This window comes from Elephantulus edwardii, unplaced genomic scaffold (assembly GCF_000299155.1).
Source record: "Elephantulus edwardii isolate Elephantulus edwardi_28Jun2011 unplaced genomic scaffold, EleEdw1.0 scaffold00002, whole genome shotgun sequence".
Classification (NCBI taxonomy): Eukaryota; Metazoa; Chordata; class Mammalia; order Macroscelidea; family Macroscelididae; genus Elephantulus; species Elephantulus edwardii.
In genome coordinates this window covers 14,351,114-14,377,854 of record NW_006399752.1, presented here as the reverse complement: position 1 = coordinate 14,377,854, position 26,741 = coordinate 14,351,114, and the positions used below count along the sequence as shown (strand labels likewise).

At 38.2% G+C, this 26,741-nt stretch overlaps 1 protein-coding gene across 1 annotated transcript in view; it reads left to right on the top strand.

The window, feature by feature from the left end:
- SLC35F1 (solute carrier family 35, member F1) overlaps positions 1–26,741 on the top strand; it is a 711,879-nt gene that overhangs the window by 489,584 nt on the left and 195,554 nt on the right. Inside the window, exon 3 of the mRNA XM_006879001.1 lies at positions 26,440–26,567. Coding sequence (XP_006879063.1) covers positions 26,440–26,567 — 128 coding nt within the window. The remainder of the gene's footprint in view (positions 1–26,439; positions 26,568–26,741) is intronic.

The window sequence follows — 26,741 nt, the reverse complement described above, 5'->3', positions numbered from 1 at the left end:
GGCCTCTTTTAAACCCAACCTGCACATCTGGCAGCTTTCTGCTGATGTATTGTTCCAGTCATTTTGGTGTAATTCACCAGAATCTTGCTTACATGAGATATTAATGATATCTGTATAATTTCTGTACTCTGTCAGGTCACCTTTCCTTGGAATGGCAACAAATAATGGATTTCTTCCAGTCACTTGGCCAGATGATTTTCCTCCAGATTTCTTGGCACAACTTGGTGAGCAAGTCCAGGATCTGTTTGTTGAAAATATGGCAATTTGTATGCCATCAATTCCTGGGGCCTTGTTTTTTGCCAATTTCTCCAAAGCAGCCTGAACTTCTTCCTTCAGCAACACAGACTCTTGCTCGTACATTGTTTCACAAAATTCTTCTGTTATCAGCCAATTCCTTTTGTACAGTGACTCTGAATACTCCTTCCATCTTCTATTTTTTTTTAATATTTTTTCCTTCAATCTTCTTTTAATAGTTCCTGGACAATTTAATATTCTGCCCAAAGTATCCTTAAGTATTTTAACTTAAAGCTTGAATTTGTTCTTCAGTTCCTTCAGTTTAAGAAATGCTGAATGAATTTGGCCCTTTTGATTTTCTGACTCTAGCTCTTTGCATATATCATTATCATACTTTGTAGTGAAAAAACCCCAAACTAGATACCTTAGGTAATATGAAATACTCACCATTCCTTGTCTTCTAGTTGAAACTGACCCAGTTAGTCCTGACTGTGGCAGGAAGAGAAAGTTGTATGCGCATCTTGGTATCTTCCAAGGATATAGAACTTGAACCTTGAAACATGGTGAATTTTGTTGCACCTCCATTTCCTGCCATAGGGAGCTCTATTGGTGTAGTCCACGGGGAAGTGCATTACTAACCCAAAGGCTGATGTTCCCTGGCACTTCGCATCTACATGTGGCTCTAAGGGAGAAAGATGGCTTGGATTTCCAAGACTTTCATTTACAAGAGAGGTGAGTGCCTGTCTTTCTGTCTTGGAAAGTGTGTTGGATTTGAGCCACCAGAGAGAGCAGCCTTTGGATAAGGAAATGTTTGTTAATCAAACAATAGTCTTCATGAGAATGTAATTGAAAAGGATTATAAAACACTGAGTTTGCTCTCCTGTAGTTAAAGGAAGTTTCAAGAGAAAAGAAATGCACATATGCAACAATTTAAAAAAATCAGGAAGGGCATGATTAACTTTTTGTTTCAAAAGAATAGCACTGCTGTTGTGGTAAGGTACCCTCGAGTTGACCACACTTTATAGCAACCCTACAAGCATCAAAACTGAACCCTGCCCTGTCTTGCACCATCTCTATCATCTCAAATATCCTTGATTTAATTGCTTCAGTCACCACGTCAATCCATTGTTGAGGGTCTTCCTCTCTTTCCTTGACCCTCCATCCTTCCCAGCATGATGTCTTTTTCCAGTGACTGGCATCTCCTAACAACATGCCTGAAGTATGTGAGGCAGAGTTTCATGATCCTTCCCTGCAAAGAGCACTCTGATTGCACTTTCCCTAAGACATACTTGTTTTTTCTTTTGGCAATCCCAGGGTTATTCCGTACTCTTGTCTAACTATAAATTTAAAAAAAAAAAAATCCACTGCCATTAAGTTCACGCTGACTCAATGATTCTAGAGGACAGCATTGAACTGTTGGTTTCTAAGATTGTAAATTGTTATGGAAACAGACTACTTTATCTTTCTCTTTCACAATAGGTTATGAGCTTGAAATGCTATGTTTTTTATTAACAGTCAAAGTCTCTAACCCCTGTACCACCATGGCTTCTCAGGAATTAATAGGGACTATGAAAATTCAGCCGGGGAAAGAAGAAAATTCAGAGGAGACAATTGCATCACATCAAGAAAGTTTCCCTGAGAAGATGGGATTTGTTGTAAACCCTCTAATTGTGTATATGTATGGTGGTTGTTGTTCTTGTGTACCATTGGTTGGAACAAACCATTACCTTACCCTCTGGCAGGTTTTTCAGGGGCAGTTAATTGCATGGGAGGAGATTGCCATCCTTCTGCTGTGGAGCAGCTGGTGGAGTCGAACCACATGCCTTTGGGATTGCAGCACAGCTTCTTGTCACAAGGTCACTCTGCTAACTCTTTAGAGCTCTGAATGACTTAAAACATATTAAGTGTACACTTTTCTATTCCTCTTCAGAAAAATTCCTGTGTGGGATAAAAGGTTGGCAGTTTAGACCCACCACGGACATCTCAGAATTTGCTGATCTGCTTCTGAAAAGTCACAGACATTGAAAAACTCTATGGAGCACAGTATGGGATTCAATAAGTCGGAATTGATTTAAGAGAAATGGAGTATTCCTATATAAGAGTTCCCATAATCATCAGATTGTAATCACCAACTATGTTGGTGGCAAGCCCTGGAATATAAATGCGTCATATCTCTGGGCAGCATTTTTGGTTTTTAATTACTTTGTTATTTTTTTCTGATGTTAAAAATACACAAAGCAGAACATACACCAATTCAACAGTTCAGTAGCATGGACAATTCAGTGGCATTGATTTCATTATTCAAATGTGTAACCTTTTTCACCTCCCCTTTCCAAATTGATCTCCCAATTAACATAAACTCAATGCCTGCATGCTTCCTGTAACCTTTTGCATTTCTGTTGCCATTTTGATCCCATATGCTCAAAGCAGACATTCCTTACTAATTAAACCATATTTTGGGTCACAGAAGATCTGGGAGAATATTTTTGGTTTAAGCTTTAAAGATTATATCAGGCAATGGTTTTGGGGGCCATCCAGCCTCCATGGCTCCAGAAAGTGTAGATTCTGTGAAAATTTGAAATTGTACTCTACATTTCTAGAGAGATTCAAAAATACAATTCTTCGTCCAACTCCATATGTCCTGAGTCAGAATTTTTAATCTGATTGTCTGAGATGAAAGGTAGAAATCAAAGTTTTAAAAACTACCCCCGTTATTCTGATTCACACTCAAATTTAAGAACCAATGCAGACAAAGCTGGAAAAAGGGTAAAAAAATGTGATTTGGTCAATTATATAAATAAGCTTTTGTTACATTATAGCATACAACCAGATTACTGGACTTCTGGCTTTTTAAAAAATTTGGTTTGGTCTCATTAAAAAAAAATACCTTACATGCTTTATCCTAGATTTTTGCAAGGGGTTAATCTAGTATCCTGCTCTGGAACCTGCCTGAGTGGTCTGCAGCCATATGACATAAGGCTTCACTTAGTATGTTAGCTTATTCAGCATCTGTTCCTTTCCTGGTTCATCTCAATGTATATCATTCTCTCTTATAGTTTTATCAGCTATTACTAGTCTCACCTTACCTTGTGGTAAGGCACCCTGAAGTCCACTGCTATTCTCAGAGAGACCCTGCCCTATCCTGCTCTGGCCTCACCATGCTGGAACCCATCGTTCAGTCACTGTGATGACTACTAGACACACACTACCTCGTTCCGTCCTCTCCTTTACTGACCCTCTACCTTTTCCAAGATTGACCTCTATTGACAGCTTGTGAGGTGAAATTTCTTCCTTACCTTGGACACAAATGGTTAAACACCTGAGTACTGCCTTGAAGACTGGCAGTTCAAACTTACAGACAAGCGCCTCAGAAGAAAACCCCAAGTATCTGTTTCTGGAATGCCATAGCCCTGAAAATCACGTGGAGTAAGTAGTCTCACTCTGTACACATGGGGTCACCATTTGTTGGAGCTGACCAGATGGCAGCTAACAACAACTAAAGCCAGCCTCATGAACCCTGGGGAGCTTTGTGAAACTTCTGGTAGTTGCTACAGACGCTTTGCTAAATGAACAGAAGATGCTCCAGAAGGGCTTTTGCAGTCCAAACACAGACAGGCTTTGTCTGTAAACAAAGCAGCAAGGGCAGGGAATGTCTCAGCCTGTTAGCTTAAGGGCAGGGCACCTTCACAAACACACAGTGCAGGGAAATGAATACAAGAGGTTCTCAGATCTTAAAGAGCTTGTCAAAACCACTCCAGGAAGAGTTGCCAAATATGCAACTGACCTCCAGGATTGAAAGGAGGAAATGGAAGTAATAGAATGTAACTTCTGCATTCTCTGAGTGCTAAAGAGAATAATACTACCTACAATTCAAGGACATCATAAAAAAGTGTGACAGCATCAGAAAAATGCTTTAAGGAGTCACTGTTGGTATTTATTATGTTATGGTTTATCCTACTCTACTAGCTAACTACTCTCTTCACAATGGAATATCTTCTGTTTATACCCTCTTCTTATGACGTATTGTAAATATAATAAACTGAGCACCTCCATGCCAATATACCAAATCTCAGTTCCTGCTTTGCTTTATTTGCTCTGTATTCACCATTTCTTTCTGTGTTATTTTGAGTCCCATCTCAGACATGTAATTTCATCTGTAATGATTTCAGTGTGTGTGCTTAAAAGATTAGAACTAAACAAAACATAACCCCAACACTATAATCACATTCAAAATGAACAGTAATCTCAAATTCTTGGTCACTGTTTGAATTTATGATTGGATCTTAAAGATAATAATTCATATGAGGATACAGTTATCTTCTCAAGGTTTTTTATTATTAGATTATTATTTCTTTTTTATTTATTGCATTCATGTGTAGAAGAAACTGCCATTTGGTCTATTGGATTGGTATTCATCCCATGGTGCACAAAATTCAACTAGAGATTTGATCAAAGCACGTGCTGACATCATAGGTCTGGGTGGGCTTGAGACGGCACACATCTGACCAGCTCCCAGGTGATGCTGCTACTGTCATGTCACAGACCAGACTTTGAGTAGTTAGTCTATCACATAGTCCACAGTTTGCATTTTGCTGATTTCACAATTGTGATGTGTGTGTGGGGGTGTGTTGGCCTTTTTTATTGTTATTATTATGAATTTTAATGAAAATTTACAGAGACTTTGGATTTCCATTCATTCATTGTTGTACTTTTCTCCCTAGCCACCCCTCCCCCCAGTTCACTCTTCTCTTTGAAAAGTAAAAGAAAAATTCTTTCATTGTTTTACAGTTCCCCCCACCCCAAGTCCACTCCCAGTGGAGCCTTCATTCTGGACCTCTGTCATGACACTAATACTTTATCATATATCCCTTTTAAACAGTTCTCTCCCTCATCTGTTTCAATGCAGTATACATAATTTGTCCCATCTTTCTCAGTCTCCCCCCAACCCTGGTATCAGTCCCGTTTTACAACAGTGACACTATGCAGTATTTGTCCTTTTGTGACTGAGATATTTCACTCAGCATAATGTCCTCCAGAGTCACCCATTTTGTATAAAATTTCATGAGTTCCTAGTTTTTCAATGCAGTGTAGTATTCCATTGTGAGAATATACCAGAGCTTCTCTGTCCATTTGTTTATTGATCGAAACAAGTTGTTTCCAACTCTTTACTTTTGCGAACAAAGCCATGATAAACATGGGTGTGCATATATCTGCTTCGGTGGCAGTTATGGTTTCTTTGGGGTATATTCCTACTAGTGGAATTGCTGGGTCAAATGGTATTTCTATTTGCAATGTTTTGAGGAAGTACCATACAGCCTTCCATAGTGGTTGCACAATGTTACACTCCCACCAACAGTGAATAAGGGTTCCAGTTTCTCCACAACCTCACCAGTACTTGCTGTTTGCTGTTCTGTTAAATTTTGCTATTCTTACTGGGGTGAGATGATATCTCATAGTTGTTTTGGTGATGTGTTTTTAACATGTTATTTTGACTTGTGTATTCTTAGAAATTGTTAACTGAGTCCAGACATTTGCTCAGAGTCAGACTTTATTATTTATCTGTTTTTTCATAGGTGGTGCTTTGTTCTTCTATTGTTGTTGTGTACTGGAGAGTTGGAACTGACCAAAAGCAGGTTTTCAGAGGCAGTTAATCTTATGAGAGGAGATTGCTCATCCTTTTCCCATGGAGTGCCTGGTGGCCTCGAACTACGTGCCTTCAGGATTGCAGAGCATTTCTTGCCACTAGGCTACTAGAGCTCTCTGTCCTTCTATTAGGAAATGCAAACAACTTAAATGACATAAAGTTTGACTGTCTCTTTCCTAGTGATAACAGTAGCTTGGCTTTCTAGGCCTATGTCTATTAATTCACTGGAGTTTGCAAAATTATACTCTTATTTTATCTTGAATATTCACTTTGTATATTCACTAAAATATTTCCATGAAGATAAGTAACCACTCTCTTGTCTACTCTTTGGTTACCTAACTAAACTACTGGTATAGTTTATATAGGAATCTTAGAAAGAGACATTGATCCTTCCTTGATATACCAGTTTTCAAATCATTGAGCTGGTTTACTAACATCTTCCAAAGGTTAGCCAGTTAGGTTTTCACTTGTTTGATAATGGCAATTGTTTTTGTTATTGTCGCTTCTTAAGTTTATTATAAAACCATGAGTTTAAATATATTTGATACATTCCAATCCAATTTTCTTTCTTTCTTCATGTGAAATCCTTCAAATTGACCTCTGGGTCCTTTTGATTCTGCCTTAATAGGCAGTTGAGTAGAATATATTCTTGATCTTTTGAATAACTAGATGTTCCAGGCTCAAATAGTACATTCTTATCCAGCTTGGTAATCAGCCATTTCTCCAAAGATCTTGGTTTGTTGTATTAGAAAGTAATATTTTAGGTTCATAATTTGAGTACGATGGTGTCCATTGCTACTAGGTTCGTATGGTAATGGCTTTTTAATCTCATAACTTCATTCTTCAGTATTCTCAAGTGGAAATATGTATTGCCTAGAAAGAAAGAAAAGATCAAAAGGGATTCCAGAAAAGATTCTAACCTGCTCTAAAACTTATAAAGACAATAGAAAGTGGTAAAAGATTTCTAAGGTGGTTTGAAAAGACAAAGCAGAGCACAGAGGACTGTATTGAAATGTGTAAAGACTAAGAGTTAGAAAATCCACAGGATAAATATGTTTGTCATTTCTCAAGCTGAACAAACTGAGGGAGGGTGAAAAGTCGGGCTTCTACTGAATGATGTAGGAAGTCTCAATAGAAGATGGACGGAATATACATTCACTGTATGAAAAAGTCTCACAGAAGTGATGAAATACCAATTGAAATGTTTCAACAAATGCATGCAGCACTGAAGCCACTCACCTATCTATGCCAAGAAATTTGGAAGATAGCTATCTGGAAGAGTTGAATATTTATACCCATTCCAAAGAAAGATGTTCCATCATAATGTGAAAGTTATTGAACAATATTATTAATATTACAAATAAAATCCTGCTACAAATAATTCAAAAAAAGTTACAGAAGTTTGAAGAGTACATGAACAGAGAACTGTCAGCAATTTCAACTGGATTCAGAAAAGGACCTGGGATGACTTTTGGGAGAAAGCACAGAATTCTAAAAAGATGTTTACCCATGTGTTATTGAATATGCAAAAGCATTCAACTGTGTAACAAATTATAATAACATTGAGAAGAAGGGGAAACCCAGAGTGCTTGTACACAAGAAGCAGTCATTTGAACAGAACAAGGGTATACTTGTTGCTGCTGGGTGCCATTGTGTCAAGTATAACTCATAGCAACACTGTGAACAATCCATCTGAACCCTGTCCTCTTCTGTACCATCATTTTTTCTTAATGCACTTGAGCCCACTGCTGCAGTAATGCTGACGATCCATTTCATTGAGGGTCTTCTCTTTTGGTGAACTTCTACCTTTCCAATCACAATGTGCTTTTCTAAGTAATGACTTCTCCTAACAACATGCCCAAAGTATATGAGGTTAACCTTTGCCATTTTTGCCTCCCAGGAACAATTTGACAGTACTCTTTCTAAGACAAATCTGTTGGTTTGTTGTTTTTTGGGGTTTTTTTTTTTGACAGTCCAGAGAACACTCAGTACTGTTCTCCAACACAACTCAAAAGAATCAATTCTTCTTCTGTCATAGTTATTCATTGTCCAACTCATCGATGCATAAGAAATGATTGAAAAACCATAGCCCAAATCATGTGCACCTTGTCTTCAGACTAACATCAGTGCTCCTCAGTACTTTGGAGAGGTCCTTGAGAGCTAACTTTCCCAATACATCTCCTGACTTCTGGACTGCTGATACCAAGGATGTTGATTATGGATCCAAGTAAGATGAAGTCATTGACAATTTCAGAATTTTATCCATCTGTCATAATATTTCTTACTTGACCAATAGTGAGGTTATTTGTCTTCTTAACGTTCTCCTCACTTTCAGCAAGCAAGGTTGTGTGTGTCATCTGTATAACACAGGTTGTTAATTGGTCTTCTTCCAATATGGATTCTACGTTCTTCTTCATAGAGTCCAACTTCTTGAATGATTTGTTCAGCATACAGATTGAATGTGTAAGAAGAAAGTGCACACTTTTTCTGATTTTAAAGCATGTAGTGTCCCCTTGTTGTACATAGGGTTTTCAGAGGCCTGCCATTTCAGAAGTGGATGGCCAATCCTTCTTCCTAGTCTGTCTTAATCTGAATGTTTAGACTTAGAGGAGTATCTGACAGACAGCAATTTGTGGAGTAGTGAAAGATAAATCCCTCATTTTGGAGGTGACCATTAGTTACAGTGTAGTCCCTGCCCTTAGCCCAGTGCCTTGACCCACTTATTTCCCAGCTCCACCCTCCAGCAGGATACCACTTCACTTCTACCAACTGACGCCTTTGAGCTGTGGTGCTGGAGAAGAGTACTGAATGTACCATGGACTGCCAAGAAAACAAATTGATTCATCCTAGAGAGGGCTAAACCAGGCTACTCCTTGGAGGCAAGGATTCTGGGGCTTCGCCTGACATACTTTGGACATGTTGTAAGGAGAGACAGGTCTTTGGAGAGGGACATCATGCTGGGCAGAGTGGAGGGACAGCGCAGGAGGGGAAGACTCTCTATGAAGTGGATTGATTCAGTGACTGGGGTAATCGGGATGGATGTGTCAGAGGCAGTGAGACTGGCACAGGATAGAGCAGGGTTTAAGGCTGTTGTACATAGGGTCGCTATGAGTCACAAGCGACTCGACGGCACATAACAACAACAACAGTGTTCCCTTGCTTTGTTCAAACAACAGCTTCTAGGTCAAGTTATAGGTTTCGTATGAGTATAATTAACTGTTCTGTGATTCACATTCTTCTCAATGTTAACCTTAATTTGTTATGATACACTAAGTCAAATGCCTTTGCATAATCAATAAAACACAACTAGACATTCTCCAGGTATTCTCTACGTTTAGCCAGGATCTATCCGACATCAGCAATGCCTTAGATATCTCAAGAGGATACTGCATGCCTTAAAATTAGACAAGGTATGTGTCAAGCTTCTATCCTCTAGCAGGTGAAGACAAACTGCTCCTCAGAGGCAAGGATTTTGAATCTCTGTCTCACATACTCTAGCATGTTGCCCAGAGGAATTGGTCCTTGGAGAAAGATATCATGCTAGGGAGGATGGAGGGACAGCGCAGGAAAGGAAGACTTCAGATGAGATGTATTGACATGGTAAGTGAGGTGAGTGTGTCAGAGACAATGAGATTGACTCATTGTGTAGGATAGAGCAAGGTTCAGAGCTATTGTGCATAGGGTCTCTATGTGTCATGGCTGACTCAACAGTATATAACAACAACAACAACATGTCAGGGTTGTATCTTCATGAAACCTATTCAATCTGTATGTTGAGCAAACAATCCAAGAATCTAGATTTAGAAAAGAAGTAAACCTCAGAATTCATTAACAAAAAAGATTCATTAACAACCTGTAATATGCAAACAGTACAATCTTGTTTACTGTAAATGAAGACTTGAAGTATTTACTGCTTAATATCAAAGACTTCACTACATGTTCTACACCAACATAAAGAAAACAAAAAACATCACAACTTGTCCAATAATCATTGTCATAGTAAATGGATAAAGATTGAAATTGTCATGGATTTCATTTCATTTGGAGACATTGTAAACACCCATGAAAACAGCAGTCAAGAAAGCAAACTACATATTGCAGTCAGTGAATCAGCTGCCAAAAGTCTCTTTAAAGTACTCAATATCAAAGGTACTTCTTCTCAATGGCTTATGTACATGTAAAACTTGATAACAAATAAGATCAACAAAGAACTGATGCCTTTGAATTTTAGTATGGACAGAAAGTATGGAGTAGAAAACAGACTGGTGGTGTACTCCATAGAGAGTCGTACTGGTAACTCAAAGTCGGTGTCTCTTTGACAGTTTGAATCCATCAGTGGCTCATCAGGAGAATGATGGACAATCTCCTCTCCTGCAACATACAGCCTCCAAAATTCCACGGCTGGTCAGCTATGAGCCTATTCTGGCTCAACAACGTGAGAGAGTGAAATAGACTTTCTAAATAATAAGCAAATCTGTCCTGGAAGAAGGCCAGGCAGAATACTCCTTCAAAGTGAGGATGGTGAGATTTTGTCTCACATATTTGGGGTATAGAATTAGGCCAGGCCGGTCTCTGAAGAAAGACATTATGCTTGGAAAAGTAGAGGCTCAGTGAAAAATAGGAAGACTTTCACTGTTACGGAGGTTGGCACAGTGGCTGAAACAATGAGCTCAGGCACAGCAGGGATTATGCAGTCATTTGTGCAGCACAAGATTGGGTATTTTTTTTTCTGTTGTGCATAGTATTGCTATGAATCAAAACCAACTGAAAAATACCTAACAATAACATGTTGCCATTGTGTATCATCAAGCTGGAACTGACACATAGCTGACCCTCCAATGTGTTTTCAAAGACAATTAAATACACTGGAGGAGATTGCCCATTTTTCTACAGCATAGCAGCTGGTAGATTTGAACCATTTATCTTTAGGAATGCAGCTTCTTACCACTAAGCCACTAGAACTCCCTATTCTTAGAGTAGTAAGGGTTTCTAATTAAAAAACAGGACAGACATTGGACCAATTACTTTTCCTGAATCCACTTTCATAATCTGAAAAATGGCTTCCTCATAAGGTTCCTAAGAACCAAGGGATCATTTACCAAATGCTCACAGAACATTGTTGAACACTTTGCATACATCCTGTCAAGTTGTATTTTTAAGTTAGTAGTATTTACCCTCTTTTGTGCACTTTTCCAAGGTGACATAGTCAATGAAGTGACAAAGTCAGTTGTGAATCCAGGTCTTTCTGGAGTTGACCTGGATTACAGGATGGCAATTCCAAGGGAGAATGAATATATGCTGTGTCTGGCCCAATATCTGATAAATGGAGCTTAATGAGAAATAAATGTCAGCAGAGGCAGCCCCAATAAATCTGTGCTTGGCATTTGGCATAGGAGATGAGTGAATGGAGATAGGAGAGAAGGTGGACCAACCTCCCACTTTGCCAAGTCTCTGGACCATTGACACTATATCTTGCTAATTTCCCATGTTGGATCTGACCTTTGAGTCCACCATGACAGATGCTCTCATGTTCAAGTTCAAGGTCAGCCCTCGAGAGCTCTGGCTGGCACATTCTATCATGTTCTCTCCTGAATATCTCAGCAAGCAGCAGGATTCCAGAGGCAAGCCCATTGTGGCCTCTTCCCCTTACATCATGTGTCATTAGCTGCTACACAGCTCTTTGTTCAAAACAAAATTCACAAAACTGACAGACTCATCTGGTAATGTCGGGATTCATCAGAGCCAATTACAGGAAACTTCTAAAAGGCAAAGAGGGTCACATTTCACAAATTGGGATGAAGAAAAAGGAAATAGTCTTGCCATTAAGAAGGACAAATACATTTTCCTCTCAGCAGGTTCACCCCAGCAAGCCAAGAGAAAGATTTATATTAATACATCATTTCATTATGATTGCTTTGAATAATTTCAAATGAAAGAAAGCATCCACCCGCCACCACCACCCCCAGGCAACCTATCATTAGCCATTTTGATCTGGTGGGTAGTGATTCTCATTGTAAGTGATAGCTTTCTGATGGCAGCAAGTCAAGATTTAAAATGCCAAATTTTGACACTCTTCTCAATAACAATATATATTAACTATAAATACCAGGGAAGAAAAAGACACAAATCTCAAATTAGAGTTTGAATTGACTCACAGTTGACCTTCCATTGGGTTCCTGAGTCTGTAAATCTCCTAGGACATTGCCCATCTTTCTCTGAGCTTCTACTAGATTTGATCTACCAGATGCCTGGCCTGTGGGTTTACAGTGCATCTGTGTAGGGATTACACCATCAGAGATTGTTTTATGTTGTATTACCACCTGAGAGTTACTGGGGTCTGCTTCTGCTGACGTATTTATCACTTACATGTGCTAAATTCCTGAGCAGAAGAGGAATAGATTTAAGGCACATTTGAGGAAAAGTTTCCTTATGTGGGAGTTCAGCATAAAGAAAGATCAGCTATGATACGTCCATGATAATAACAGTGGCTAGTTGCCAGACATTGTATCAAGTACTTTGTTGTTGTTGTTGTTGTTATGTGCCGTCGAGTCAAGTACTTTACAAATAGTTTATTCTTTTAAATACCTGAGAAGGCAAGTCGCCTTAGTAGCATAAATTACAGATGAGGAAAACGGAGGCTGTGCAGGCACCCAGACATCATGCTTCCAGTGTGTGGAAGAGCCTTGCTTAGAGTTCCCTGCTGAATAAACACACTGACTGGAGGAAGGCAGCATGGCTATGTACACAGCTCCATGGACATCATTTTCTGTGCACAGTACCAGCCTGGTTGCCCAAAAGGAAAACTGCAACCTAGCAAACTCCATTTAAATGAGAAGGAAGGGAAACTCAGGGAGACTTTTCAGAATGAGAATATGCACATATGTTGTTATTGATGTTAGGTATGTCAAGCCAAATACGACTCATAGCAACTCTCTGAACAAGATATTGTTGAGATCTGATCTTGTGCTATCCTCATCATCTCTGACACACGTGGCTCCATTGCTGTAGTTGCTGTGTAAATCAAACTCTTTGAAAGTCTTCCTCTCTTTCACTAACCTTCCACCTCTCCAGATATAACTTAAGAACTCTCTTAATTTAACAACCAATTTCTAAGGAATAGCCCCTGTAACAAAATGCCAAAAGTATGTGAGACAAAGCTTCATTAACATTGCCTCTAAGGAGCATTCTGGTGCACATTTCCCGAGACATATCTGTTTGTTCTTTTGGCAGTCCATGAGATATTTATTTGTCCAACACCACAACTCAAAAGCATCAATTCTTCTGTCGTCTGTAGTCATTGTCCAGCCCTTAGATGCCTAACAAGTTACTGCAAAGACCATGGCCTCAATCAGGAACACCTTAGTTTTTAAACTGACATTACTGTTACTTAGAACTTCGGCGAAGTCCCTAACAGATTTCCCCAATGCAATGTCTTTTGATTACTTGCTTGTTTGTTGGTACAAAGGGTATTGATTATTATGGATTCCAGTAAGATGGAAATCATTGACAATTTTAATCTTTTCTCCATCTATCATGATGTTGCCTATCAGCCCAGTGGTAGGGACTTTTGTCTTCTTGTTGTTGAGATGTAATCTATATGGAAGGCTGTACAAGGCTGTACATCTAGGCAACTGAAAATGATTCTATAGTGTTAAAATGTCTTCTTAAAATAAAAAAAATATCCATTGCCAACAAGTTGACTGTCTCATATCAATCCTATAGGACAGAGCAGAACTGCCTTATAGAGTTTCTCTAAATTGAACTTTACGAAACAGAATGCTTCCTGTCTCTTAGAGAGACTTCTGGGTTCAAACCACTGATGATTTGGTTAGTGTTCAAGCCTTTAATCACTATACTACCAGGGCTCCTAAAGGGATCGTACTTAAGAAACACAAACTGAACAGGAGTTTAGGGTAGAAAAATGTACTCAGATCCATTGGGTAAAATTTTCATTTTCAGACAACTTTTATGAAGAAGTATATCTATTACAGTTATAAATATGAGACAGGAGTTTGATCATGCAACAGAACATTTCTAAGAGTTTTCTGTCTCCTTTTTTTATTTATTGATTGTGACAGTGTTGAGCCATTCAAATGAATTTATTTGCTCACAGGGTGTTCTTTACAAGAATATAAAACCAATACTCTGAAAGATATACCTAGTTTTAAAGTAGACCCAAGAGAAGTTTAGTGCCCTATCTTCATTAAGAAGTAGAATCAACCTTGACGCATAAATATTGACCAGAAAAGTGTTTAAGTTAACATTCATTCTCTATAAGGTAACATTTCCTCAAATAGTCTACTGGCCCATGGTTTTTAACTACCCTGAAAAGTTGTTTATTTGTATGTCAACTATTTGTTTTAACTATCTGTATGATAACATTTTTTTCTGATTAATGCATAGGGTTAAGTGCTTTGCTATTATCTAAAAGGTTGTGATTGAAATTTAATCACATATGCCTTGAAAGAAAGGGCCCAGTGATCATTTCCAAAAGGTCAAAACCATTAAAAATGTTTTTGGAGAGCTTTTCTACTCTGAAACATGTGGGGTAGTATGAGTTGTAATCAGCTCCACAGTCACTGTTTTGGCTTTTAATAAAATTGGGGCAAATTTACTTTCATTTTTATGTTATTCTCTAGATGTTAATGGTTACATTTTCTATTCTAAGATACATCATGACCACAAAGCATTTTGGATACTTTAGAAGACAGTAGTGTGCTATGTAAAAATCATACTCATTAGCTTCATAAAAGACAATAGTTTTTAATTGTTTAAAATATAAATGGGTGGGGGGAACAACCTTCAGATTTAAGTGCTTTGGTTCATCTTAAAAACGGTCCATGCATAGCATTCATGCTGAGAAACTGAAACTTTCATTTTCATATTGTAATGTGCAAAATGTTTGTCTCAGAAATATCAGTAAATTGAGCTTATAATTTTATTTTAATCACCAGTGCCAAAAATTTAACTTTTAATTAAATAAACTCACTCTTAAGAAATCTATCCTGTATGAAATTCTTCTATTGATGCATGGTTTTCCCCTCACACATTCAGCTTCTGCTAAGAGCTACCAGAACCTTATGCAATTATGATTCATTTTTAGTTGCTTTCAGATATCTTTCCAAGCCCTCATTAGTTTTTATACTTTTGCCTTCATTTGCAAATTTCCCTTCCAGTTTCATGTTCTGAATATTATTATTCAACTAGCCAAAATCATGAGCCAGACACCCTTCAGCTGCCTTTGTGTTTTACCTTTCAGGAAACCACTTGTGAGTTTTTAATCAGAAAGAAATACTTGCTTTAAAGAAGTTCTTTGCAACTCATTCATTCCCACCTGTGCTCAAATGCAGAAGATATGAGCTAGTGTTATTGACAAAATGGAGCCACATGTCATTTCTTTTTTATTTTGTTTTTGCAAATTTAAATCCAGTGGTAAATAATATATCTTTACGTATTTGTTATTTTGTTGTTATGTGATGTAAAGTCGCCTGCAACTCATAATGACCCTAAATAACCCTATATACTAAATGACCCTATATACAATAGCTCTGAAGCCTACCCTGTCACTGACTCCAACACACCTACCCCATTGTCCTAGCCATTTTTTTCAATCCATCTCATTTGGGGTCTTCCTCTCCTGTGCTGTCCCTCCACCCTTCTGAGCATGATGTTCTTCTCCATGGATTGGCCCCTTCTGGCCATCTGCCCAAAGTATGTGAGGCAGAGCTTCAAAATCCTAGCCTCCAAAGAGAAACTTGGTTTCACTCTCTCTAAGACAAACCTTTTGGTTTTCTTGGTGGTCCATGGTATGTTCAAGATTTTTCTCCAGCACCACAATTCAAAGGCATCAATTCTTCTGTCATCCTTAGTCATTGTCCAGCTCTCTGATGCATAGCAAGTAATTGCAAAGACCATGACCTGGATCAGGTGTACCTTAGTGTCTAGAATGACATCGTTGCTTCTCAGTACTCTGGAGAAGTCCCTCACAGCAGATTTACCCAATGCAATTCCTCTTTGGATTTTTTAACTGCTGGTACTGGAGTGTTGATTGTGAAGCCGAGCAAACTGTAATTTTTAATGTATACAAATAAAATTTGAAAAGAGAGATATTACTATTAAGGTAATATGGATCAACTCACATCTTTAGGATGATTCCAACTTAGGATGCTACTGCTCACATTCCGAAGTGATGACCTTTAAGAAGGAGACAGCTTGAGTCAAGTTCTCATTCCCAGTGCTAAGGCTTCCCTGGTGACACTGAGCCTCTGTGCTGGGCTCGGTTTATGTGTGAAAACACTGGGAGCGCACTGCCTGTTCTGCCCCTTGATAGTGCATCTCTTGTTTTCTTAGCGGAGTCTCTGGGCGGTACAATAATTAAGTGACTCAGCTGCTAACAGCAGCTTGGCAGTAAGCCCACTGAGAGGTACCTCAGCTGATGACCTGCTTCTTAGAATTCAGTCAACGAAAGCCCTGTAGATAACAATTCTACTTGGATGCACATGAAGTCACCAGGAGTTTGAATCTGCTAGACACCAACAACTAGACAGCAAATAAAAGTAATGATGCCAGTTTAAAGACTAAGGTGTGCCTATTTCAAGCTATTGTATTTTCAATTGCTTTCCCTGCATCAGTAAGTTGAACTATGGATAAGGATGACAGAAGAATTGATGCCTTAGAATCGTGGTGTTAGAAAAGAGTACTAAATATTACATGGACTGCCAAACAACAAGTCTGTCCTGGAGGAAGTACAATTGGGCTACAACTTGCCTTGAGGCAAGGATGGTGGGTTTGGTTTCTCATATTTTGGTTATGTGGTCAGGAGAGGCCATTCCTTGGAAAAAGACTTCATGCTGGGGAAGGTAGAGGGGTCAGTGAGGGAGCAGAAACACCTCAGTGAGATGGATTATCACAGTAAGTGAAGCAATGGGCTCAGGCACCTTAGAGATGGTGACCACGGTGCAGGATGGGGCAAGTCTCAGATCCTAGTCGACCTGAAGGCATCCAACAACAACTAGCTTAGTCTTTTATCCCCTTCACAGAATTAACCTTAAACAGAATTCACTGCCTGAAAAGACTTTTATTTCTTTTATTCAAACGACTATTGTGTGGTAAACAAGAAAATCCAGAATCAAAAGTCTTTTGTTTTTAGGTCAGTACACATTTTCCAGAAGTAAGCACGGACTATGTTTTGGCCCTTTTTATGAAAGCTTCCTCTTCATTTGCTTATTGAAAATCACCCCCTGAATGACTGTGGTTAGGCATATGGATTTAACAAGCCATAGAGAAGGTAACAGCAATTCTTATAATTAGATTCTTTGAAGTCCTAATATTTATTTAAAGTCTTGTTCCTCAAGGGAAATGCCCGTGGACTTCAATTAGACAGCCAAGTCCTTGATCTTGACCTATAGAACAAAGGTCAACCACAGGCAAGGTCCGAGGAGGAGGAGGGTGCACAGCTTCCTGGACTGAGTCTTAGAAACTCCAGGAGGCACCATCTTACAGACAGACCAGCATTCATGTGGCTGGCATCCTGGAGTTGGCAGTGCCACAATCTAACGGTGAGTTAGAACAGGAGTGATCTTCTAGTGAGAAATGTATGACCTTTGAAGACAACGCTACAGTTTCAAATAAGTGAGGAAAAATAGTGAGATGCTAACAAACATGGAGACTAATGTCAAATTGTCTGAGACAAACTCCTAACTTCTCTGTGTCCCCTTCTTCAATATACTTAACTCCCCTATACTGTTGTGTTGGGTTTTAAGTCTGTAAATAGGGTTAGTAAAAATACCTACTTGAGCTTTATTATAAGGGCTGGATAAGTTAATACTTTTACATAGACACTGTCAAATGTCTAGTCTGTATTTTTAAACATTGATTTAAATTTTTTTCGAACATACTTTGATCATTCTGTTGATGCTTAGTAAAATTAGATGTGAATTGCAAGATCACAATGCCAATGATTTCCCTCTCAATTACTGATTTTTTTTTTGCTGAAGTGTTTTGTTACTTAAAATTAGAATAGCTTTCTTTAGCTTTCTTTAATTATGTTTTACACATGTTTGAATACTTGTATAACCTACAATCTTAACAAAGAGAATGAAAACAAAATAAATTTCTGTTGCAATTACAGAGATACACGTACACAAAGACATCCTTTATAGTGTTTATAGTCGATGTAATAGATAGCAACTTAGATGACCATCAGTGGCAATGATGACATATTCATAAAATGGAATACATTTTGTCTTAGTTCTCTAATGCTGCTGTTATAGAAATAGCACAACTGGATGGCTTTATCATACAGGAATTTCTTCTCTCATGGAAGTTTGGAAGACTAAAAGTTCAAATTCCAAATATGAGCTCTAATGGAAAGCAACCTCTCTCTATAAGCTTTTGAGTTTTGTCCTTTTCAGTATCTGTGGACCTGAGTCCTTGCCATATCTCTGGATGCAATGTTCTTTGGCATCAGTGTTTCCCTAAGTCTAGGACTTTCTCATTGAAAGAACTCCAGGTCCAGAGGATGCACTCCACTCCCAGCTCTTCTCTTTTAGTGGTATTCATGTAGCTCCTTCTAGAGCCCTAAATCACCATTAGAACCTGGAGCAAAATTCACCCCAGTGGCTCAATTTTCAGCCAAACAGATTCACCTATAAGATGAGCAATAATAACAGGGCCCACTCCTTAGAATAACCAATCAGGTAGGAAAGGAGGATTAATGGAAATGAGTATCACAGGGAGGAAGTGGGAATAATGATGTTACATTGTGGGTATTGGGATTAATGGTATAAAATGAAATGAGTATGAACAGTTGACTGGAAAGTCAATCTGCTGTATAAACTTTCATGTCACAGTTGTTTTTTGTGGTGTTGTTTTTTAACAGTGATACAGACCATAACCCAGGGAAATCTCATTTATTATTTTTCTTTCTCAGCCAAGAATGAAAAACACTCTTATAACTTCCTGGATAATTCTACTACCCAAGGATGTTTATTTTAAAATACTTTAAAGCAAACAATATAAAAGTATCTATCATATTTGAGGTGTTTTGCTTGCAGGTTTCTTTGACTAATCATCTCTTTGAATCTATGTAATGAATGATACTCTAAATATTTTATTGATTGGTGTAACTTGAGTTGCATCTCATCCTGGTGCCTTACGGCTTATTGACTGTGATATCAGATCGCATCATGGGGATTATTATATCACTATACAATGGTCAAATTGTATCATTACAGAACCACCAAACCACTGAGAATCATGGGTGACACATATTTTGAGGGAACACAATTTAGTTCATGGCATCATTTAAAATAAATGAATTTGATCTATATGAAATGAGGACACATTTCTGCATTATTAAGCACAGCTAGAATGATATATTCAGTACGAGTGTTTTGGGGTAAAGTTTTCCGATAGACTAGAGAAAAATGTATGCTACTTTGTATTCATTGATCGTTCCTACCATCTAGTCCTCTCCAACTCAAGGCAACCCCATGCACACCATTGAACTATTGTCCATACATCAAGTTTTCATTGGATGATTTTTTATTTTTTTTTAGAAATAAGTCACCAGACCTTTCTTTTTAGTGTGTCAGCCCCACAGAAGCATTTTCAGCATCAAAGCACATGCAAGCCTCCACAGATGGACAGTGCTGGATGCACTGGGCTGTGATGGCCATGAATTAAACCCAGATATTTTACACAGAAAGTGATGATTCTACCACTGAACCACCACTCCCTTCTGTGTGCATAACAAATCCAAGCCCACAGCTAACCAACTCATAATGACTTTCCATCAGATTTCTCAGCTATAAATCATTACAAGAGAAGACAGCCCATTTTTTGTCTTGAAGCAGATGGTGGATTGGAATAATTTATCTTTTAATTAGCAATGTAACACGTATATACGTACTATATACATACTATATGACAAGAGCTTCTACAGGTGCAGGAAAGGTGAAACAAAAACAGGAATGTGAAGGGTACACAACAATGTCAATATGGAGATTTGAGGAAGGAAGACAGTAAAATATGACAGAGGAAGAAAGGAGGCTTTCTTCTATGATATCTTTCTCTCTCATATGCACACACATACACTCAAGCAATTATTAAATAAAGATAGATAACAGACTGTTACATCTTTATTATTTAATATTTTTATTTATTTTTGAGCTTGGAAAGAGGAGTGGCATCCACTTCCGTAATAGCTTGCCTCCAGAAACCCTATGAACCTGGAGAGAGGATGAGAGACACCCAAGTGTTGAGGACTCTCCTTCATAGGGTCGCTATGAGTCGCCTGCGACTCGACGGCACTTAACAACAACAACAACATTTATATTTGAGCAATTTCAACATATTGATAATAAAATAATAAACTTTATTTCTCCTAGTTAATTAAAAAAAGGCATTTCAAAGTGTTGACATATCATTAGTGTTTCTTAGCTTGGCCCTAATTCCTAAGGCTTAGAGAGATCCACAGAGGCTCTGAGGAATGCTTTTCATTATTCTAGAAAGAATTTTAATGGCCTATTGTACAACACTGCTAATAGGAATCACATAGGTAAATCTCCAGGCACTTCTTTTAAGGGTTGCTTTTTTTTTTTTTTTCTCAGCCAAGAATGAGAAACACTCTTATAACTTCCTGGATAATTCTGCTAACCAAGGATGTTGTGTGTTTATTTTAAAATACTTTAAAGCAAACAATATAAAAGTATCTATCATATTTGAGGTGTTTTGCTTGCAGGTTTCTTTGACTAATCATCTCTTTGAATCTACGTAATGAATGATACTCTAAATATTTTATTGATTGGTGGAGCAAACAGTACCCTGAGCCCACAATTTCAATGCTATGGATTAGAATGTGAATGATATACAGTGAGTTTGACAAATCCAATTCTCTGCTAGTTGTATAAATTAACTGGTACAGTTACCTTATTATATGTATGACTTCAATGTTTTATCTTTGGAGTTAAATGTATCATTGGCCTTTTTTAATGCCCTATGTGCAGTGTAATATGTGTAAAATGTTCACCAATTAAGTTTTGTAGGATAATGTCTTACTCCGACTAGAAAACAATTTCAATTTCCTGAAATATGAATGTTTAAAGTAGACATCTTTTTTAAGTGCCTTAATTTCAGTGCTATTTAACATTTCTGAGATTCTCAAATAATTAAGCATGAAATGTATTATTTATTGACTGTTCACCATGTGCTCTTTGGTACTAGAGATAGTAAAGAACAAGGCAACAGTACACTCTTCAAATAGTTAATGATTTAATGGGCTAGGTAAGAAAATAGATAATCCCTGTAATCACTACACAGCATGATAGTACTATCTGTGGGTTAAGCAGGGAAACTCAGTCAAGCCTAGAGTGGTTCAAGTGTCAAGAAAAGCTTCCTGATGAAAGTGTATGCTGCTCATTTATCTGAAGACTGGGGGAAGAATAGTCCATCTATTTAGACAACACATGGAAAGTCCCAAAGACTTAAAAAAAAAAGTGTATCATTTAGCCAAAATCTCAGGTCATTACTGTTGCATAAAATGCTTCTATATTCTCTGGCTATAAATCTTGGTATTCCAAGCCGAAGTCATCCTGAGGCTGGCCATGGGAACGTAACCATATGAAAGTCCTAGGTTTGACCCTCAGTTCAATATCCAGGCTCTACACACAACTATGTAAATCAGAATTCTTTAAAACTCATTCCAGCACATTTATGCAATTAGGTTGCGAATGTTTTATTTAAAAGACAAATTGGGACAAATGTGCTAACTTAGCAACCATGTACATAAACTGTGGAGAAATGAACACTGCCAAAGGGTTTCTGGAAAGAATTGGCTCTGGAAAAAATGGCCTTGAGATCAAAGTTACCAGCCATGGATCTACAGGTAAGCTATGAGGAGTATGACTCTTACACTGGAACTGGATCTTAACATATTCAAATAGAGTTTGTTGTATAGTCTAGTCTTAAACATTGTTCTTTTACAAGAGTTATCTATGTGTAGTTTTAAGGCCACACTAGAGCTGTGCTTTAGGGCAAATCAATAATTATTTTAATTGTTCTTCAAGGCTATGCTATATAGAATCCTTTTCCACCATATATTCTTTTATCAATTCTATTCTGGCCCTTTTTTTCTGTGACAATGTATAATTAATAAGATGTGGTATAAGAATCTTTAGAAACTCTTTGGACCATTTCTGGCTCTTTATTCTAAATGTAAATGTGTAACTGATTCAAGTCATGGTAATTTCATTTGTTTGCTTCCTATACATCTGAAAGTTGGTTAGTGAATAAAGATGACAGAAGAAGAATGAATGCCTCTGAATTGTGTTGGTAAAGAGTATTAAATATACCATGGATGTCCAAAAGAACAAACAAGTCTGTCATGAAGGAAGATGCAGCCAGACTGTGCCTTAAAGGCAAGGATGTGTCATCTACTTAGGGTATATTTTCAGAAGGAAACATCCATGGAGAGAGACATTAGGATGAGAAAATCATTGCCAGCTTCAATCTTTTCTCCATGTATCATAATTCAAATAGTTAGCCTTCACAATTTCTTTGAATTCATTGATTCATTTATTCCAAGACTCTTGCCAAAATCCCTTGCCATTTGCAATATGCTGGGTGCTGTAGTTAAATCCATTAGTTCAACTCTACCATCCCTCAAATAGTCCATTCAGTTATATGCTATCAAGTCAATTTTAAACTCATGATGATTCCACGTGGCAAAGTAAGAGTGTCCTATAGAGTTTTCTAGGCTGTAATCCTTATGGGAGCAAATCACCAGGAAAATGTCTGGAACCACTGAGTAGGGTTCAAACTGCCAACTTTTGGCTCTCATCCATATGCTTTATCTATTGTACCACCAAAGCTCCTATACCCCTCCAGTGAGAAAGCTAATTTCTATGTATTCACAATCATGTGAAAGGACTGTAGAGTTGCCTAGCAGAGAAAGAGGGCAGGAAAAGATTAGAGGACAAAATTTGAACAATGACTAAAGAGTGCAATTCTTAGGGAAAGAAAGGGAGACTTCTAGTGTGCCGGAAGCATAGACTGGGGAAATTATAATGTTCTTTCCTGCCCTTTGATATTTCCTGCTGCTTGAAAGCTTTGTATTTGCAAGTCTCCATAGAATTACAAAGGTCACATCATATGAAGGTCATTGGAAGCAGACCTCAACCTAACTTGGGGAGCTCAAGGTTCTAAGATGGAACAAAACCCAATGAGGACTTGGGATGCTCTTGAGGATGTAAAGAGCCTGTACAAGCATTGTTATAGATCTAGAGATACGTATCCCTGGGTAAGGAGCCTCTAAGATATCTTTCAGTGATTCCTACATAAAATCCTCTTCCTTTGAATGTGGACTGGTCTTAATCAGCTCTCTTCTAAAAAAAAATACAATAGAAATAATAAGATGTCGTTCAAGAGATTCAGTTTTGATTTAAAAAAAAAATCTGTGACTTCCATCTTAGCTTCTTCCTTTTACACTCTTTCACTTGGCTTGCTCACCCAGAGGAAAGCAGCTCTGCTTTAATGTATCCCTGCTAAAAGATCCTTGTGTTGATGGACAGAGGTCTGCCAACAGCTGGTAAGGAACCTAAGAAGTCTCTCCGTTCATCTTTCAGATAGAATTGGATTCCTAGTTGACAACCTGACTATGACCTGAACCAGAAGCCCTTAGCTTAGCTATAGCCAGATTATTGTCCCATAAAAACCATGAGATAAGAGTGATGCTATGTCTACCTGTGTTTCATTGACTATGCAAAGGATAGTCACAACAAATTGTGGCTAACCTTGAGGAAAATGGGAATCCCAGGACACATGATTGTGCTTATGTGAAAACTATACTTGGACCAGGAAGCAGTCCTCAGAACATAGCAGTGTAATACTGCACGGTTTAATATCAGGAAAGGAGTACATCAGGGACACATCCTATCTCCATATCTTTTCAATCTATAAGCAGAACAGATCATTTAAGAAGCAAGGCTTTATGAAGAGGAATGTGGCATCAGGACTGGAGGAAGATTCATCAACAACCTACATCATGCAGATACAACCTTGCTTGCTGAAACTGAAGAGGATTTGAAGCACTTGCTCCAGAAGATCAAGCACTGTAGTGTTCAATATGGATTGAAGCTCAACATCAAGAAAACAGATTCTTACCTGTGGGCCAGTTGGCAGCATCATGATGGATGGAGAAGAGATTGAGGTTATTAACAATTACAGTTTGCTCAGCTCCACAATCAACACACTTAACACCAGCAGTCAGGAAATCAAAAGACAAATTGCTTTGGGAATATCTGCTGTCAGGGACCTCTCCAGAGTACTGAAAAGCAACAAATTCATTCTAGAGACTAAGCTGCGCTTGATATATTCCATGGTATTTGCAATTTCTTGTTATGCTTCAGAGAGTTGGACAGTGACTAAGGATGACAGAAGGATTGATGCCTTCAAATTGTGGTGCTGGAGAAGAGTCTTGAACATATCAGGAACTGTGAAGAAAACAAATAGGTCTGTCTTTGAGAGGGTGAAAACAATGTTCTCCTTGGATTTTGAAGCTCCATCTCACATACTTTGCACATGCAAGCAGGAGAGACTGGTGCATAGAGAAGGACATCATGCTCAGAAGGGTGAAGGGACAGAGCAGGAGAGGAAAACGCCAGGTAAGATGGATTAATACAGTAACTGGGGCAATGGGGGTTGGTGTGTTGGAAGTTAGTGAGACTGGCTCAGAACAGGCAGGGTTAAGAGCTGCTGTACATAGGGTGCAATGGGTTGCAGGCCACTTGACGCCACATAACAGCAATATTAAGCCTCACCTAACTTCCCCCAAAGGGAGCATTTTAAATAAAGCATATCTGCTATACAAAAAAAACCAAAAACAATAAAAACAACAACAACAACAAAAAACACAAAAAAACCCCAAACAACACCACCAACAACAACAACCCTACAAAAATAAATCCAAAACAAAAGCCCTATGAAATAATAAATGTTTGTTTCTCCTGTATTTGTGATATTTATTATGTAACGATACCTAGTTAATACACTACCATCCACTCTGGGTTTCTGTATATTATTCATATGCTCTATAATACTTGTCTAGTTTCTGAAAGCATTATTATTACTAGTCATTATTGTCCTACCTTGAAAAATTAGCTTTATTCCAAGACAAAATTACTTGTGAAAATAAAGTTGAAAAACTAAAAGATTCAAAGACTATTCTGACTTGACCAGGTTTAGAAGTAAAATGGTGACAGTTGCATTTGTTTACAGTGTTAGGACCATGGTCCGATGTCAGTATTTTCCATCTGAGTGAACCTTAACTTCCTTTATCTCCCCATCACTCACATGCCACCAGAGAGCATGCAGTGTCCACAGCTGAATGACTATCTATGATAAGATCTCAGATCTGCTGCCAAACACAAACCCGTTTTAACTTGGTTATCATCTTTTCATTTATAATGATTCTACTAACATCCCAAGGTTTAGGACAACTTCTATTTCTTGAATTTATTCAACTTTGTTCACATTCTCACTTTTTTTCCAGCTCACCTTTATTTTTACAGAATGTGCTTGAATTTTTCTCTCATTGGAAGAACACATTTAACATGATAAAGTAATACTCCTCTCAATCTTTATTCCGGTATAGAAATAAATTTGAGAGTCTGAAATTTACATTGGAAGCTATCAGCTCAGTAAAAACATGCATCTTGTCTCATGTGATTTATTTTGTTCAATTTGTTTTAAAAATAAATGTTTATTTGGTAAGGAATATAATCCCTGGGTAGTGTAAACAGTTAATACATTGGGCTCTTCGCTGAAAGGTTGGTCGTTTTCAGTCTACCTGAAATTCTTGTACTTTGGGCCCTCAGAACTAAAGTTTGGCAACCTGCCAATGAAAAATTAGCAATCAAAAGCCATCATGGAGCACAATTCTCCTCTGACATGCATGGGATCACCATGCATCAAAATCAACTTTATAATAGCTGCCCTTTCTTAAAGCATGGTCAGAAAGACTATGAAGCTACCATAGTCTTCGCAGTTGCTTTCTATGAGTCAGAAAGCTGGACAATGACTAGAGATGATAGAAGGAGAATTGATGCTTTTGAGCTGTGGTGATGAAGAAGGGTGTTCAATATACCATGGACTGCCAGGAGAACAAAAAGGTTCGTCCTGGACAGAGTGAAACCTCCTCGGAGGCAAGGATTCTGAAGCTTTGTCTGACATACTTTGGGCATGTTGCAAGGCAGGACCAATCATTGGAGAAAGACATCATGCTTGGAAAGGTAGAGGTACAGAGAAAGAGAGGAAGACCATCAATGAGATTCAGTGACTGGGTTAATGATATTAGGTGAATCAGAGAGAGTGAGGTTGGCAGAAGATAGAGCAGTTTTTAGGACTATTGTACATAGGATCCCTATGATTTGCAAGCAACTCAATGGCACATAATGACAATAGCCATATTTTAAAATATTTTCTAAATCTTCAAATTATACAGTCTATTGAGTCAGTAATGTATTCCATTTGTAACCCATTTCTTCTTTATTTCATTAACATAGGAGAAGAAAACCTCCTGGCAATTTTACGACGACGATGGTGGAAGTATATGATCCTGGGACTCATAGACCTGGAAGCAAATTACTTGGTGGTCAAAGCTTACCAGTACACCACCCTGACCAGTATTCAGGTACCAGCATCTCTTCTTTCCTTCTTGGCTTTCTCATTTCCAGACACAGTCTACTTTTCTATTTAAATTCCTGGGGAATCTGAGCACCGCTCTAACATTATAGTGCAGGAGGGGAAGGCCCTCTATGAGGTGGATTGATTCAGTGACTGGGATAATCGGGATGGGAGTGTCAGA